The 18,746-nt window shown below is 41.2% G+C and overlaps 1 protein-coding gene across 20 annotated transcripts in view; it reads left to right on the forward strand.

Moving 5' to 3' along the window:
• LOC138749254 (RIMS-binding protein 2-like) overlaps window positions 1–18,746 on the forward strand; it is a 227,447-nt gene that overhangs the window by 91,527 nt on the left and 117,174 nt on the right. For all 20 annotated transcript variants that reach the window (XR_011348508.1, XM_069910403.1, XM_069910409.1 and 17 more), the window contains one exon: window positions 17,010–17,144. Coding sequence is in view for 19 of the 20 variants with exons in the window: in XM_069910403.1 (XP_069766504.1) it covers window positions 17,010–17,144 (135 nt within the window). In the remaining variant the exon portion in view is untranslated. The remainder of the gene's footprint in view (window positions 1–17,009; window positions 17,145–18,746) is intronic.

Below are 18,746 nucleotides of genomic sequence, written 5' to 3' on the forward strand. Positions count from 1 at the left end.
AGTATGAAATTAGGTCAGCAAATAATATCTAAAAGGACACAAAAATTTTCTTCAAGTATATAAAGAGTAAAAGAGATATAGGGCCACTAGAAAATGATGCTGGAGAAATAGTAATGTGAGGCAAAGAGATGGTAGAGGAGCTAAATGAGTATTTTGCATCTGTCTTCACTGTGGAAGACATTAGCAATGTCCCGGATGTCAAAGTGTATCAGGCAAGGGAAATGGGTGCAGTTACTATTTCAAGGGAAGAGTGTGCTGAGAAACCTGAATAGTCTCAGAGTGGAGAAGTCTCCTGGATGAAATGGATTACACCATTGGTTTCTAAAAGAAATAGCTGGAGAGATTTTGGAGGCATTGTTAATAATCTTTCATGAATCAATAGATTCTGGCATTGCCCCAGATGTCTGGAAAATCACAAATGCCACCCTACCATAGAAGAGGGGAGGGAGGGACAAGAACGAAATTGTAGACCAGTTAACCTGACGTCAGTAGTTGAGAACATGATGGAGTTGATGGTCAAGAATGAAGTTACGGAATATTTGAAGGCACACGACAAGATAGGCCAAAACAAGCATGGTTTCCTTTAGAGAAAATCTTACATGACAAACCTATTGGATTTCTTTAAAATTGTGAAAAGCAGGATACATAATGTAGATGCAGTGGATGCTGTACATTTGATTTTCATAAGGCCTTTCACAAGGTGCTGCACATGAGGCTACTTAACAAGATAAGATCACATGGTATCACAGAAAAAATGAGTGTGGGTAGAACATTGGCTGATTTGCAGAAAGTAGAGTCAGAATAGAGTGATCATATTCTGGTTTGCTGGTAGTTGCCAGTGTGGTTCCACAGGGGTCAGCATTTTGGCTGCTTCTTTTTATGTTTATATCAGTAATTTAGATTATGGAATGAATGGCTTTGTGGCCAAATTTGCGGAGGATCAGGATACAGGGAAGCCGCAGAAGGATATAGACACAGGAAAATGGGCAGAAAAATCGCAAATGAAATACAATATCAGAAAATTTACAGACATGCACTTTGGTAGAAGAAATAAACAGGCAGACTATCTTCTAAATGAAGAGTAAATGGAAATTCCCTGATGCAAAGAGACCTGGGCATCCTCGTGCATGATACCCTGAAGGTAAGCTTGTAGAGTGAGTCGGTAGTGAAGAAGGCAAATGCAGTGCTGGCATTTATTTCAAGAGGGATGTCATGTTGAGGCACTGGTGAAACCTCACTTGGAGTATTGTGAGCAGTTTTGGGCTCATCATTTAAGAAGGGTTGTGCTGATGTTAGAGAGGGTTCAGAGGAGATTCCGCAAATTATTCCGAGAATGAAAGGATTATCATATGAGGAAAATTTGACAGTTCCTAGCCTGTACTCATTGGAATTTAGGACATTGGAATTGAAACATTTTGAAAGGCATGGACAGAGTAGATGTAGGAAGGTGGTTTCCATGGTGGGAGAGTCCAAGACAAGGGTGCATAACTTCAGAATTAGAACAGATATGCAGATAAATTTCTTTAGCCAAAGGGTGATGAATCTGTGGAATTTGTGGCCACAGGAAGTATTTCAGGGAAAGATTGAATGGTGCTTGATTACCCAAGGCATCAAAGTTTATTGAGAGAGAGCCAAGCAGTGGGGCTGAGTTGGAAAATTAATCAGTTCATGATTGACTGGCGGGGCAGATCTGATGGGCTGAATAGCCTACTTCCTTGAATGGTCTTATTATTATTATTCCTTATTCCAAAGGAATAATAAGGAATAATAATTTTTTTCTTGACACACTCAGTCCTAATAATAACGTGCAAATAGGTAAGAGAGAGGTATGAGAATGGACTGGTAGGCAATAGTGAAACCAGCTGAGGTGGAGAATAAGGGGAGATAAAGCCAGGTGATGGAGAGTTTTTTTTGAGACCAGGAGGCTGCTGGGTGAGAGTTGGAAACAGATATGGGATGGATGATGGGCAGATGGAAACAGGTGGGGGAAGAAGATGAGAGGTAGGCCAAGGGAGAAAAAAATCTGGGTGTGGTAATGGAACATGAGCGATGGAAATGAATCGAAATAATGATGGTAGGGTGGGGTGGTGGGGGAGATAGAAAAGGTGAACAAAAGCTAGTTAAGAGCAGTGCCTCACCTTATCTTCAATTTGTGTTCCCTGCAGCCCAGTGAAATAAACATTGAATTCCATTTTCAGGTAATGCACACTGTCTGTGTCCTTTTCCCACTCCTTATAGATCACCTAGAGTCCCTTTCCCTTGTTCACCTTTTCCCACCAGCCTCTCCCCTGCTACTATATTCAGATTCTATATCAGTGGTTCTCAACCTTTTTCTTTCCACTCGTATACCACTTTAAGTAATCCCTATGCCACAAGTGCTCTGTGATTAGTAAGGGATTGCTTAAGGTGTATGTGAGTGGGAAAGGAAGGTTACTGAAATATTTTGCTTGAGAAAAATTGTCATTGGCCCGTTTCCTTTGGAGTTATGGAACCATGCACTTAACAAGTCAATTAGGTACGATTAAAATAGTGGTTTTCAAACTTTTTCTTCCCATCCACTATATGCTCCCCACCTGATTCCATTAACTCAGCCCTCACCCACTTCTCTTGGCCTTGGCCCTTTCCCCCTCCACCATCAGACAACAAGGATAGGGTTCCTTTTGTCCTTACCTAGCATCCCACCAGTTTCTGCATCCAACATATTATGCTCCGAAATTTCCGGCACCTACAGACTCATCATCCCTTCATTTCCCTCCCCTGACTGCTTTCCATAGGGATTGGTCCCTTTGCGACTCCCTCATCCACTCATCCTTTCCCACCAATTGTCCCCTTCATTCTTATCCCTGCGACTGCAAGAAGGGCTGCAGTTGCATTTACACCTCTTCCCTCACACTCTTCAGGGCCCAAACAGTCCTTCCAAGTGATGCAACTCTTTTTAGTATTTTCTTTGAATGGCATAGCCATTGTGTTATTTTTTCATTACAGGCCTTGATAGGGGTCATGTGCCCCGTGATGAGTGGGATCACTGTGATGGGTGGGGTTTGGGTTGGGACAAATACGGACTTTGGGTATGCATATGTACATGAATGGGTTTGTTTACTGGATTTTGTATGTCTGAAAACTTAAATAAAATATTCAAAAAAAACCTCTTCAATTGTGAATCTGTAGGGCCGATACGCTGCCTCCTCTACATCAGGGAGACTGGATGCTGGCTGGGAGACCATTTCGTTGAGCACCTTTGCTCTGTCTGCTTCAATAGAAAATAGCTCCCAGTGCCCAACCATTTTAATTCCGCACTCTATTGCCACACTGACCTGTCTGCCTATGTACTGTCAAATTGAGGCAACCTGCAAATTGGAGGAACAACATTCTTGTATCCTGTCTCAGCAGTCTCCAACCTGATGGCATTAATATTGATTGGTCTCATTAACCCCCTCCCCTGAGTTTCTCTCTTTCCCTACCCCTCTGTCTCCTTTCCTCCATCTTCCACCCCTTCCCTTTCTTCTCCTATATAGAGCTTCCCTTCTTAAACCTCCGCCCTCTCACCCCATGACATCGCCTGTGTTTTTTTTTCCTCATTGTTTTTCACCTATCAACCACCAGTCTGTTTCAGAGCTTACTCCCCCAACCCCTGACTTTGTCTGCTCATCATTACCCACCTCATTCAGATTTCAGCAATCACTTAGCGACCCCCATCTCTTTCCTCCCCCCCACCCCCAATCTCACTTTTTTATACTGGTTTCTTCCCTCTACACTCAGTCCTAATGCAGGGTGTCTCAACCCAAAACATCCACCACCCACAAACTTGCACAGATGCTGCTTGACCTGCTGAGTTCCTCCAGCTATTTTTTTTGCTCCAGATTCCAGTATCTGCAGTCACATTTCAATATGACTCCTTTGCAAAATTTCCCCTCTGCCTATTCATTCATGTTTATAAATCGCCCTCTGCTGGACAGAACATTATTATAGAAAAACACTGAAAGGGCATGGAGTTACATTGAAGAGTATTTGAGCGCTGTGAGCACTTCCTTCACTCCAGTGGTTTTCAAATTTTTTCTATCCATTCAAGCAATCCCTATGCCATAGGTGCTCTGTGATTAGTAAGGGATTACTTAAGGTGGTATGTAAGTGGGGAAAAAACATTGCAAATCACTGCTCTGGACCCAATTGTTGCTGAAATACTTTGCTTGAGAAAAATTGCCATTGGCCCATTTCCTTTGGAGTTATGAAACTGTGCACATAATGAGTCAATTAGGTACAATTAAAACAGTGGTTTTCAAACTTTTTCATTCCACCCACATACCACCTTAAGCAATCCCTTACTAATCACAGAGCACCTATGGCATAGGGATTACTTAAGGTGGAATGAAAAAGCTCCGAAATTTTGAAAAAGTTTGAAAACCACTGTTTTAATTGTACCTAATTGACTTGTTATGTGCAGTTCCATAACTCCAAAGGAAACGGGCAATGACAATTTTTCTCAAGCAAAATTTCAGACTGCTCTAATCTCTCTTCATCTTACAATATCAGATTATTATTTTAATCCTGGGTACAACATGTGCCTTTGTGCTATCCTTCAATAACATTTGCCTCAGTAGCTACAAAATGAATTTCATATTCAAGCAGATCAAGTAATTTTTCCTGAATTCCTGATTCAATTTTTAAACTTCTCCAGCAAAGTACTAATGGTGGCTCTGTCCAGTAATATAGAGAAGTGCTAAGAGATGTCCTGTTAACAAAAGGTGGATCAAATCCAATCTGACCAATTATCATATGATTGGTTTACTGTCATTTCAAAGTCAAAAAGTTCAAATTTTTGTCAGAGGACATACATGATATCACATATTATCCTGAGATTCTTTTTCCAGTGCCCAGGCTGAGTTTCTACTTATCAGTAGTGGGGGGAAAAAAACTACTCAAATTTTTGACATTATTTATGTTTAATAAATAAAATATTCAGAAGAGAGAAATATGAACAAAAAGAAGTACAAACAAACAGTGCAATACAGAAATAAATATTCAGTAATAAAGTTCAAAGTAAGAGCCCATAATTAAGTGTGATTGAGTTTGTTGTTTGGAATCTGATGGTGGAAGGATTTCTGAGCTTGGTGGCCCCTATACCTCTTTCCTGATGGCAGCAGTGAGAACAGAGCAAGTTCTGGGTGGTGTGGATCTTTGATGATTGCTGCTGCTCTCCAAAGGCAGCGTTCCATTAGATTTTCTTAATGGTGGGGAGAGTTTTGCCTGTGATCTACTAGGCTGAGTCCACTACCTTTTGCAGGCATTTTCACAGAGGTATTGGTGCCCTCATATCAAGCTGTGATTCAGCCAGTCAGCAGAATTTCCACGACACAACTGTAGAAGTTTGCCAAGATATTTGATGTCATAACTGAACCTCCGCAAACTCCTGAGAACGTAAAGGCTCCGACATACTTTCTTCAGGATGTCATTTATGTGTTGGGTCCAGGAAATTTTCTCCGAGATAGTGATTCCTATGAACTTAAATTTGTTCATCCCCTGCACCTTAAGTCCCCCAATGATCATCTCTGAATTTCCTCTCAAGTCCCCAATCACTTACTTAGCTTTGGTCACATTGAATGCAAGGTGGCCAACCATTTCAGTTCTGTGTCCCACTACCATACTCACATGTCTGTCCATGGCCTCATGCACTGTCCCGCCAAAGCCACCCATAAACTGAAGGAACCACACCTGATTTTCTGTCTGGGCACTCTGCTTTTTCCCCTCCCTTGCCTTACCCCTGTCTTCTTTCCCTCAGCTCTCCACCCCCTTCCTTCTCTATTCACCTAGCTGTCCCTTCTCCTGTTGCTTGCTGCTGAGTCCTCCCTCCCTTCTCCACCTATTACCTTCTGCCTTTGCAATTATGCTCCTCCCACCATGCCTTTACCCCATTACCTTCTATTTGGACACATGCCGACATTTTTCCTTGCCTTGATGAAGGGCACAAGTTATGTATTTTTAACATTGGTTACATTTTTTATCTTTTCTATATAAAGGACACTGTTTGACCTGCTGAGTTTCTACAGCATTGTGTTTTTACTTCAATCACAGTGTTTACTTTTGAGTGCAAGGTTGTTGTTAGTACACCAATGAGCCAAGTTTTCAATCGCCCTCCTGCATGATGACTCATTGCCTCCCCCCCCCCCCCCCCCCCTTTTATACAACCTACTACCATGGTATCGTCAACAAATGTATTGATGGTGTTATTGTTAAAGTGAGCCACATAGTCATAGATGTATAGCGAGTAGAGCAGGAGGCTAAGTATGCAGCCCTATGGTGGTCTGGTACTGATGGAGATTGTGAAGGAGACTCTCACTGACTGTGGCCTGGAGGTAAGGAATCCAATTACACAGTGGGATATTGAAGAGTTTGCTGATCAGTTTTGATGGTGTTAAATGCTGAACTGTAGTCGATAAAGTGCATCCTGATATATGTGTCCGGGGCTGTGTGTGGAGCCAGGGAGATGGCACTTGCCATGGTCCTTTTACTGCATTAGGCAAATTGGAACAGATCCATGAGGCCACTCAGACAGGAGCTGATATGTTTTAGCACTAGCCTCTCAAAACAGTTCATTGTGGATGTGAGTGTCACTGGTCGGTAGTCATATAGGCACATTACCACACTCTTTTTGAGCAAGATACATTGAGGCCTATTTCAAAAATGCCCTGCTGGAGTGAGATGTTGACGATATCCGTGAATGCAGTGACAAATTGGTAAGCACAGATTTTCAGTAATTATCCAGACTGGATGTTTTCTTTGGATTCACTCTTCTGAAGGCAGCTTGCATATCATCCTCGGATACTGACAGTAGACAGTCATCAAGGGACATGATAGTGTGCATTGGCTCTTACTTGTTCTGGTAGTCAAATCAAATGTAGAAGGTATTGAGTTTACCTGGGAGTGAAGCTTTGTTGTCTCCTTCTGTATGGATTTAGGTTTGCAGTAGTTATGTCATTTAGGCCTTGTCACAGTGGTAGGGTATCCTTTGTTGTTTCCGTTTTCTGGAAGTTTCTGGAATCTCCATTTTGCCCAGGCGATAACTTACCATAAGTTGTCCCTGATCCTTGTGTAGTGTTCTGGATCTCCGGATTTAAATGCCTTTTGTCTGGTTCTCAGCAGGTTCTAAATGTTGTGGTTCTTCCAAGGCTTCTTTCTAGGGAAAGCCCGGAACAACTTGGTGAGGCCACACTCATCCACAACTGTTTTGATGAAGTCTGTAATGGCCCTGGTGTAATAATTTGGATCCTCTGCTAAGTTCTTAAACAGCCCAATCCACTGACTCAAGGCAGTCCCATAACTGTTCTTCAGCCTCCTGCACCACCTTGTGGCTATCCTGATCTCTGGAGCCTCTCTTTTTAGGCTCTGTTTGTATAAAGGCAGAAGGAGTACAGTCAGGTGATCCAACTTGCCAAAATGCAGTCTCGCTAAAGAACAGTAAGCCTTCCTTATCTTGGTAGAGCAGTGACCAAGTGTGCTGAGACTTCTGGTACAGCAGGTTACGTGCTGGTGGTAATTGGGCAAGCTTTTCTTAGGACAGGCCTGGTTAAACTCACTGACTATGATTTGTAGTGCATTGGGGTGGGCTGTTGACTGACCACGTCATGTACTTCTATAAAAGTGCCTGCTTGTAATTGGCATCGGGAGAGATATAAAGTTCAGTAAGAATCACTGATGAGAATTCTCAGGGTAGATAAAAATTGACTAAATGCAGACTCTTCTATGCCAAGGCAGTGGAGCAGGAGGTTGACATGACATGTCTGTGCATCATTCTGTAACCCTCTGGTCAGATTGTGCCATCCGGTGTGTTCTCTGTGCAGCAAACAACTAACATTTGTTTTGTGATGGAGGCTCTTATTGACAGTGATATTAAAGGGTACTTACCCATGAATAATATGCTCACAGATGTCCACTTCGGTTTCTTTGTCCAAACATGGACCAAAATGCTTAATTCCACAGGAGATGAAAGTGAGTACTCTTGACATCAAGGCACTATTTGACTGAGTGTGGTATCAAGGTAAAACATTTCAATGGTTATGGTCATATCTCCGCAAAAGAAAGTTTGTCATCCCAGCCCCAAGGAAGATCAGAGGTGACAAGGAAGCCAAGGTAAGGTCTTTCCCAACAATAACTTCAGAGGTATAAATGGCATTCAATAGAATGGTATTGTTCTGAGAAATTTAAGAGATCAAGAAAAAGACAGTGTCCCTGACAACTACAGAGTACAGAAAAGTGCTGGAGAAATTCAGCAGGTCATGCAGCATCAATAGGAAGCAAAGGGATATAACCAACTTTTTGGGCCTAAGCCCTGAGTCCAGATATGAGCAAAAGGCAGACAGATGCCTGAATAAATAAATAGGGAGAGGAGGGAGAAAGGGCAGGAGGAGGAGCAGGGGCCAACAAGCAAGAGGTCATAGGCCCAACCTCCTGAGAAACAATCAAGTGTAGACCTTTCTTGCAGAAGAAGCAATTGTAATCTTCAATTGCTTCAGAAAACTATCATGGACAAATTCTGCCTCATCTGATCACCTTGCACTGAGAGAGTCCCAGTCAAAATTAACCAAGTTAAAATCGCTATTATAACCTGATTATTCCCATACCTATCTGTAATTTCTCTAAATATATGCTCATAAAATTCCCTGTGATTATTGAGGGAGGTTATAGTATAATCTCAACAAAGTGATTCCCCATTTCCAAATTCTATCCAAATGGCCTCACTGGATGTACTCCCGGGTATCCTCTCCAAGTTCTGTCATGAAGCTCTCCTTAATTGATAGTGCAACTCCCTGTCCTCTCTTCCCTTCCCCTCTGTCACAACAGAACCATCGGTACTCTGGAAAGCTGAGCTGCCAGTCTGACTCCCCCCCCCCCAACCTCCCTCAACCATGTTTTCAAAATAGCTATAATATCGTAATAACATGTGCAAACTAATCCTCCAGTTTATTTGCTTTGCCTGGGAGTTCTCTTGCATTAAAGTAAATGCGGTTTAACCTAACCAGAGCTCCCGCTTCCAGTCCAGCACTCTTGCTTTCTATAATCTGTATGTTTCCTTCAACTTTCACACCTAATACACTACTACATTCAGTCCTACCATCTTGCCTGACAAGCTTAAATTCTCCTGAGTAGTACTAGCAAACCTCCTAAATCGGGGGGGGGGGGGGGGGGTGGGGGGGTGGGAATGCTAATTTTGATGACATTATACAGGAATTACAAGGTTGATTGGAGAGACTGTGGGCAAGTAAAGAGATATTGGGTACTGGGAGGCTTTTAAATATGAGGTGGGAAGAGTTCCAAACTAGCATATTCCTGTTAGAGGAAAAGGTGAGACCAGCAAGATGAGAGAACCTTGAGTGATGAGGGAGATTGATAGACTGATCAAGAAAAAGGCATATGTCAGTTAAAGGGAGCTGTGAGTCACTTGAAAGATATAAAGGATGAAGGAGTACACTTAAGAAGGAAACTGTAAGGGCAAGAAAGGGCCATATAATATCCCTAGGTGATTATGCAGAATCCTAAAAATGTCTACATGTAAGAGTTAACAGGTAACTGAGAGAAAGAGCAGGTACCCTTAAATATCAGTATGGTAATCTCTGTGTGGAGCCACGGGAAATGTGGGAAGTCTTAAATGACTACTTCTCATCTTTATTTGATAACATGGGAGGGAAGAGTGATATCCTGGAGCATCTCAACATCATGAAGGAGGTGTTGCTGACGGTCATGAAATGCATAAAGGTAGCTAAATCCCTTGGGCCTGACCAAGGATATCTTAGCATGTTATGAAAAGCAAGGGAAGATATTGCTGAGACCCTGGCAGAGACTTTTGGATCTTTGTTAGCCATGGGTGAGGCATTAGAAAACGGAAGGGTGGGTAACTTTGTGCCTTTATTTAAGAAGAACAGCAGGAATAACCCAGGGAACTACAAGCCAGTAAACCAGGAAAGTTGTTAGAAGAGACAGGATTTATTTGCATTAGGAAGGGCAATGACCAATTTGGAATAATGACCAGAGGCTTGTGCATGGGAAATCATTCAGTTTTTGAAGAGTTAATAATCAGAATTAAAATTTATTGTCATGAACGAATCACGAAATTCATTGTTTTGCGGCACTCTCTCAGAGCAAACATTCATATAAACCATCTTACAAAAATAAAGGAAATAGTCCACGAAAAGTCAAAGTAAGGCAGTGTCTTTGGTTCATTGATCATTCAGAATCTCCTCCATGGTAGGATGTTCTGGAAGGCTCAATCACATAGGATCCAGGGTGAGATAGCCAAATGCTTATGAAATTGGCATTGTGGTAGGAGGCAAAATGGAGAGTTGGTTTTCACATTGGAACCCTGAGACCAGTGGTGTGCCACAGGGATCGGTGCTGGCAGCACTCTGCTAGATGAGAGTACACCCCTACCCCACAACTCAAGAAGCTTACCACTCTCGTAGCTCTGATTGGTTGGCACTCTGCCACTATAGACGTCACATATTGTCATCATGAACATCACATCCACCAAGAGTGCACAGTGGCTGTGTGTGACCCAGCCACAAAATGCTCAGTAGCTACCCACCCAGGCTGAGTTTCAATACGTCTCAACCCATTATAATGATAGAGTGCTAGTGATCCTCCTGACCACTAGAGGAAGTCAGAGACTAGTTTGTTGTCAACTTCGGTTGGATTTCAGATGGATGCCTTTAGCTATAAAATATAGCTAAAATATAGTTGTTTTAAAAGAACCCATATTTCTTTATTACAATAAAAGAAACTTCAAATGGTACCAGGGATTTTCCTTGAGATGTTTAATCTAACAACATGACACACTAATACATTACTGATTTCAATTTAAAGTTCAACACAAATGTAAACGCAACATCAGCAGCACAAACCTTTTAAGTGTCCAGTTCTTTTTCTTTTAGAGAATCAGCCTGTTAGGTGCTTTGATAATGTGTGTGGATCTTCATAACACAGGCGTTGGTGTCGGCTCTGCAGGTCCACTACTGTCCATCACTGGTGGTGTTTCCTCTGTCGCTGGGTAGGCTGGATCTTCTGCATTTGTCTGTCCCTGCAGAGTCTCTTGCATTTTCAGCAGACTCTTTTGATTCTTTCTTAGTATTTGACCATCCTCAGTTCTGACAGTGTACGATTTTGGATTTTCTTCTTCCAGAACAATAAATAGCCTTTTTGTCCCAAATGTTGAAATCTCTGAGACTCACTGTATCATGTTGTACCAGTGCCCCTAAGCTTCTTGCTGACTTGTCATAGTTTGCTTTTTGAATCCTTTTCTGATGCTTTTGTTTCTGTTTGACATCTCTGTTCTTGTTTGGGTCTGCAGAGTAGGGAAGTGTGGTGTGTAGTCTATGTCCCATCAGAACCTCAGTGGGTGACATGCCATGTTCAAATGGCAAAGTTCTGTAACTCAATAGAGCTAGATACAGATCTGAGCTGCTGTCTAGTGCTTTCTTGAGCAACGGTTTAACTATGTGCACTCCTTTCTCTGCTTTACCATTTGACTGTGGATGCAAAGGACTTGAGAAGTCACATGTTAAAAATAATCCTCTTCTGCAAAGTTCTGGAATTCTGTACCGCTGTAGCATGGTCCATTGTCACTGTAGACAATTTGAGGAATTCCATGACATGCAAAGATTGCTTTCATATATTTGATCACACAAACAGCAGACATATTAGGAAGTAGCACAATCTTCAGATAGTTTGATAGATAATCAATAATCAGCAAGTAATTATTTCCATCCATGTGAAACAGATCAGTCTCATCTTTATGCCATCGTTCTGCTGGTATGTCAGTTAGTATCATGGGTTCCTTTGGTTGCTTTGCATGATGTTTCAAACAAGTCTCACAGCTTGAAACCATCCTGTCAATGTCAGCATTTATCCCTGGGAAATAAACCATAGTTCTGGCTCTCCTCTGCATTTTTCCATTCCAAGGTGCCCCTCATGCACCCTTTTCAGCATCTTGTCGCAGTGATTGAGGAATGATAATCCTGTTCTGTCTGAGTAGAAGCCCATTGACAACACTCAGCTCTGTTCTGATATTGTAGTATGGCTGATATTCCACCTCTCGGCCATCCTTCACCAGATATGGGAAGCGATTCAGTGATAAGGTTCACATGGATATTCATATCTGTCTTTGTGGAACTCTCATTGTGTGCTTCACTCTGCGTCATCCCCTGGATAATGCATTAACTAACACAACAGGTTTTCCTAGCATGTATACCCTCTTGATTAGGCTTAAATTTTCACATGCTTTGTCACCCAGCAGTGATTCATGTCCATCTGGGACAACTGCTAACCTGAGGTGGTGCTCTTTATCTTTAACTTTCACCAGGAGTTTACATGTACTTTTTGTGTTGATCTAGTCCAATGTAGGCTTTGAGCTGTACAGGATTTGCATGGATGACATGGGTTTATCTTCATTGCCCTGATGTCACGCTCACATATCAAATTGTCCCTGTGTCTAGCTGGATGCAATGACACAGTCCACTTGTCCTGCTCAACTCTGTTCACGCTTGGCTGTTCAGTGTCTGTTGATTTATAATCTTTCTGCACTACTATGCCTACTGAGGGCAATTTCTTCTATAGTGTGTACAGTGTGAACACTTTCACTTCTGTTTTGTTTCCCTTTGGAAAATCATTGTTTTGCATAGTGAATCTTCCCTTTGCCCTTATTACAGACTTTTCTATAGGCGGGGCATTGTTTTGGTGCATGTTGAGTGCCACAGCATTTTCAAATGTATGTCTCTCCGTTTGTTGTTCCTCTGTCTCATGTTTTGTTTATGTTTGTAGACTCTCACTGTGGCTATGGCTATACCTTCGTTTTCACTGACTTTGCTCTCTCACCGAACTTTTTTGCTTGTTGCATAGCTAATTCACTGGCGTGGCATATCTTCACATCTTCAGCTAAGGTAAGCTTTGTCTGTTGCAGCAACCTCTCTCTCCATTCTTATCAATAATCCTGAACACAATTTGATCATGGGTCATTGAATCTTGCAGCAATCCAAAATTATATGATCTTGCTTTTAATTTCAAGTCCATTTTCAAAATAAAGTATCAAAGCTCTCTCCCTACAGCTGCGTGCGCGAGCGGACATTTCATTTTTCTTTGGCGAACAGTGTTCATCAAACATCTCGATAAGCTTGTCGAACTTGCCCTGGTCTTCTGCCTCGGCAAAAACAACTCTATTGAAAACCTCTAATGCATCTAAAATAGCAGGTTGAAATAGATGGTTAAATAGCCATCTATTTCAACCTGTAATTTTAGATGCAAGGTATCAAGAATGGAATTGACTAGGAATTAAAACTTTCAAGGATTTTTTTATCCAACAAAATTTTGCATCTTTACAACAATTGATGAAATTTAATCTGCCGAATAGACACTTTTTAGTTACTATCAAATTAGACATTTTATTTGCTTTAAACTTTCAGTATTTCCACATCTTCCGGATCTGAATATCACAGATGAACTTTTTGAATTACAATTTGTACATAAAGGTATAATATCCACTTTATATCATAAAATATTGAATCTAAAAACAGTCTCTTTAATCACGATCAAACTGAATGGGAGAATGATCCAAGAAGAAGATCCAATTTCAATTTTGGCCCTTATCCATGAATCATCTCTGTGCTCGGCAATTTAAAGTGATGCATAGACTACACTTTTCTAAAGTTAAGCTTACTTGAACTTACTCAGATATCAACTCAATGTGCAACAAATGTAAAAGATTTGAAGCCTCTTTGATACATATGTTCTGGTTTTGTCCCAATTTGGAAGAATATTGGACTGATATTTTCAGAACCTTTTCAACCATCTTTGGGATCAATCTAGAACCATGTCCATTAATTACAATTTATAAACGTAAATTTATAGTCTAACCAAAGACAGGCTTTAGCATTTTCTACACTACTGGCGAGAAGAGGAATATTGCTGAAATCGAAAGAGGACTTTCCACCCACTCATAGACAATGACTACTGGATATCATGTCCTTTTTAAGTTTGTAAAAAAAATTAGACATAATGTCAAGAAGATTAAGATAATTTTTTGATAAGACAGGTCTATTTATTGCTTACTTTCACAATTGGAATGATCAAGGTGCAGGGATGCAGTAAATGGGTATGTATGGTCAGATATCTAGAGGCCATTGCTTGATTTCGTCTGCTTAGAGTACTAATTTCAAACTTGGTTTGTAGCTGGGGTCAGATTATCAGAACCAACTTTTATTTTACCCCTCTTTTTTAGTTTTTTTTTCTTCTTATACTACTCAATATATGTATGGATTGGAATATGAGTCTGTATTATTATTTCTATATAATACAATACAAATCTAAATGTACAATTAATTTATATGAACTTGCAATGTATTTGTTTCATGATGAAACTTAATAAAAATAATTAATAAAAAAATCTCTAATGCTTGAGGTCCCACCACAGTAAGTAGCTGGGCAACCTTCCGTGTATCTGGTTTGCTATCTAGTCCAAGGCTTGCAGATACCGCATGAATCTTTGTTTGAACAGACTTTACTTGTGCTTGACATTTCCAGTCCAATTTACAGCATAAGGAGTCTGCTGATAATAACTGATACACATTCTGTACATTCCTGGTGTTTCTTCCATTGCTAGTTCCATGTGGTGTTTCTTTTATTGTAATAAAGAAAATTGGATTTTTTAAAAACAACTATTTTCTTCTTTGGCTTGGCTTCGCGGACGAAGATTTATGGAGGGGTAATGTCCAGGTCAGCTGCAGGCTCCTTTGTGGCTGACAAGTCCGATGCGGGACAGGCAGACACGGTTGCAGCGGTTGCAAGGGAAAATTGGTTGGTTGGGGTTGGGTGTTGGGTTTTTCCTCCTTTGTCTTTTGTCAGTGAGGTGGGCTCTGCGGTCTTCTTCAAAGGAGGTTGCTGCCCACCGAACTGTGAGGCGCCAAGATACACAGTTTGAGGCGATATCAGCCCACTGGCGGTAGTCAATGTGGCAGGCACCAAGAGATTTCTTTAGGCAGTCCTTGTACCTCTTCTTTGGTGCACCTCTGTCTCGGTGGCCAGTGGAGAGCTCGCCATATAACACGATCTTGGGAAGGCGATGGTCCTCCATTCTGGAGACGTGACATACCCAGCGCAGTTGGATCTTCAGCAGCGTGGATTCAATGCTGTCGGCCTCTGCCATCTTGAGTACTTCAATGTGGGAGATGAATTTGCTCCAATGAATGTTGAGGATGGAGCGGAGACAGCGCTGGTGGAAGCGTTCTAGGAGCTGTAGGTGGTGCTGGTAGAGGACCCATGATTCGGAGCCGAACAGGAGTGTGGGTATGACAACGGCTCTGTATACGCTAATCTTTGTGAGGTTTTTCAGTTGGTTGTTTTTCCAGACTCTTTTGAAAACAACTATACTTACTGGCTAAAGAACATGACCGTGTGGAGGCATCCATCTTGAATCCAAATGAGCTGCAACAAACTCGTCTCCGATTCCCTCTAGTGGTCATGAGGATCACTAGCACTTTGCCACCACACCCATGGTACTGCCAAGAAACAACAGGGCAGCAAATGTACAGGAACATGAGCAACAGCAGCGTATCATCCAAGTCACACAATACCCTGATTCAGAAATATAGTGCCAGTCCTTTATCATAGCTAGGTTTACTCGAGGGACTCTCTATCCAACAGTGTTCTGAGGAACCTTCATTAAAAAGACTGCTGCCTTCAATAAGGTACGGTTTGTGTAGCGGTTAGTGCAGAGCCTTTACAGCGCCACAGATCGGGACTGGACTGGGGTTTGAATACTGTGCTGTCTGTAAGAAATTTGTACGTTCTCCTTGTGTCTGTGGGTTTTTCCCGGGGTCGCTGGTTTCCTTCCACTGTTCAAAACGTAATGGGGGTGTAGATTAATAGGGTGTAAATTGGGCGGCATGGACTCGTGGGCCGAAATGGCCTGTACTGTGCTGTATGTCCAAATGTAATTTTTTTTAAAATATAAGGCAGCTCACCACCACCTTCTCAATGGCAACTAAGGTTGAGCAAGAACAGTATTTAGTGCCAACTCTCCACCTAGATCTTAAAACAGAATTAAAAAGAACAAACTCTGACATTTATATCTCTAGGCTGAGACAAAGTAAACTTGAATGTTGTAAAGGGTTCCTGACTACACCTTCAAATTAAATTGTTCCTTCCCAGCATCTTATGTTTACCAGAGATCACATCTCGTACTTTACCAAACAATATTCTCACTGAAATGGAGCTGAGAAAGAGTGAGAGTAAGTATAATCCTGACGGAAGTCAATGTTTAATGGTTTTCAGAAAGGATTAAAGATTGTTTCCTCTCCTAATCATTTTTAAAATGTCTAAGCAATTCCCTGTTGCAAAGCATTTGCATTCAGGTAAGTTGTCGCTTAAAATAACTTATTCTAAACACGCTTTGCTCCGTTGTTAACAGTTCTTAATTGCTGGCAGTTCACTATTGTTTCTGTCTTACTTGTACGTGCTGTATATTATATGGTGCCTGCATCGTATTCCATTTTCCTCATTTTGTTACTTTTTGGCATTGTGGCTGCAGTTGCCTCTTACTCTATGCATTCTCTCCTCCTTGCCTGCAGTTGGCATCCAGTCAGAGTTGTACTGACTGCCAAATCTTCTAATTCCACCAGAAGATCATTAACCAGAAGATGTTAAATCTGTTCCCTTTCCACAGATATGGCCTAACCTGCTGAGTATTTCCAGCATTTTCCTTTTCTTATTTCAGAATTCCAGTATGCTCCTGTGTGATTCACCAGAGACGTAAACACAGACTGTGAAAAGCACTGGCATTCTCTAACTGCATTTGTCTTACAATGAATCTCTCTAACTTGCATACTCTACTTGAAGGCTTCTAAGTAAAAATCTTGTTAATAATGTGACCCAAAAATGAGCGTTCACATTTATTAGTCTTCTGAATTTCTAGTTCAAAGACCAAACTCCTAGAATAATTCTGATCACTTTTTTTAATTCTTGATTATTCACAGGAGGCTCCAGATCAGTTGAAGCAGAATGACTTTGAGCGCGTGCTGAGAGAATCTCAGAAAGAAGTATTGCGACTGCAAAGACAGTTAGCTGTGGTGTCTCTCCAAGGCTCTTCTCACATGAGGGGCCAAGGGTCTGTAAGTAATAAGCCATGTATAGCATGATGTAAAATTATTGGCTCTTGTATTAGTTATGTGATCCAGCAAAAGTATCTCACCTACTATCTAATCTTAAGCTGTTTTCTTTTCATTTTCACCTCCCATCTTCCCCAACCTGCACACTCAGCATTCCTCATTTCACCTCCCCATCTAAAATTACTGATATGATAAACCAGAATAAACTGCAGCAGGATTAGTTGACTACATTATTTCACAGTAAACCATAGACATTTCTCCACCCAAAACATAATGGCCAGAGTAATGAGTGAAACAGAGAGCATCAGAATAAAATAAACTGAAACAAAATACAAAAGGACACTCAATAAAGAAGATTGTAAATGTTTAGTGCTGAAGAATCCAAGGCAGTTACTTTGGGTCTTGACCAGAGCTATATAAAATGTTGTGTTGAATATGGAGATTGTTGTCCACAACATCTCTTAACTTGTCAGGAAAACAGAACAGCGACTGTACTTCCTGAGAAGATGGAGCAAAGCTAACAACCATTATCCTGTCAACTTTCTACAGGAGCTCTATCAAGGCTGTCTACATCTCAGTGTGGTATGGTTGCTGTGTAGAGCATTGGATTGGAGGTCAATCCACAAGACCATAAAAGTGGCAGAGAGGTTCATTGGGGTCTCCCTCCTACCCCATCAACATGAACTACCAGCATCGTTGTTTGAAGAGGGTGTGGTTAATCATTGAGGACCCTTACCACCCCATACACAGCATCTTTCAGCTACACCCATCAGGAAAGAGATACAGGAGTATCAGAGCCAGAACCTCTAGGCTGAGAAACAGTTTATTTCCACAGGCAGTGAAACCTGCTCATACTAATCCTCCAAGACTCTAATATTTATTAAATAATATTTATTTATTTTTATAAACATATAAATATATATATATATACTGCATAAGTATCATTTGGCCGTACATATGTTAAGTTTGGCTGTGCGTTTGCATGCTTTTACACCGAGGATTGGAGAATGCCGTTTCATCAGGTTGTCCTTGTACAATCAGATGATAATAAACATGAATGAACTCGTGTCTCAGAACCTTTTTATCTGCATTTGAACACATCAAGCATTTAAAGTAGGTAATTCAGACTAATAAATAAGATCAGAAAAACTTTACTAATATGACGATTTCCAAAATGTTGACTGATTTAAAAAATTTACTACAGCATTGGACAGTGATTAGAGAGGGATCCACAAGTCCATCAGAAATCTGTAATAAAGCCTGTAATATAAGTTTAGGGGTGTAAGATTCAAGATACCATTTATTGTCATGTAATAGTACAGAACATGTAATATTACACAAAATTGCCTTCTGCCTGCCATAGGCTGACAAAGAGTAGCCATTAATATTGCACAGCACTTCTTACAGTACGAAAGAAAAGGAAGAAAAAGAGAGTTCCGTCAGGCTCACTGAGTGGCCTTGGATTTGTCTCCAGTGCTCTTGCAGCTTCTGCAGCCACACAGACTCCTGTTTGATCCATCAACAACCTGAGCTCCAGATCCAATCCCCCAGCACAATCAGGAAATCCAAGGCCCTTCGGTAGCCTCTCTTGCCCTTAGCACTGTC

Source organism: Narcine bancroftii, chromosome 14 (assembly GCF_036971445.1).
Source record: "Narcine bancroftii isolate sNarBan1 chromosome 14, sNarBan1.hap1, whole genome shotgun sequence".
Lineage (NCBI taxonomy): Eukaryota > Metazoa > Chordata > Chondrichthyes > Torpediniformes > Narcinidae > Narcine > Narcine bancroftii.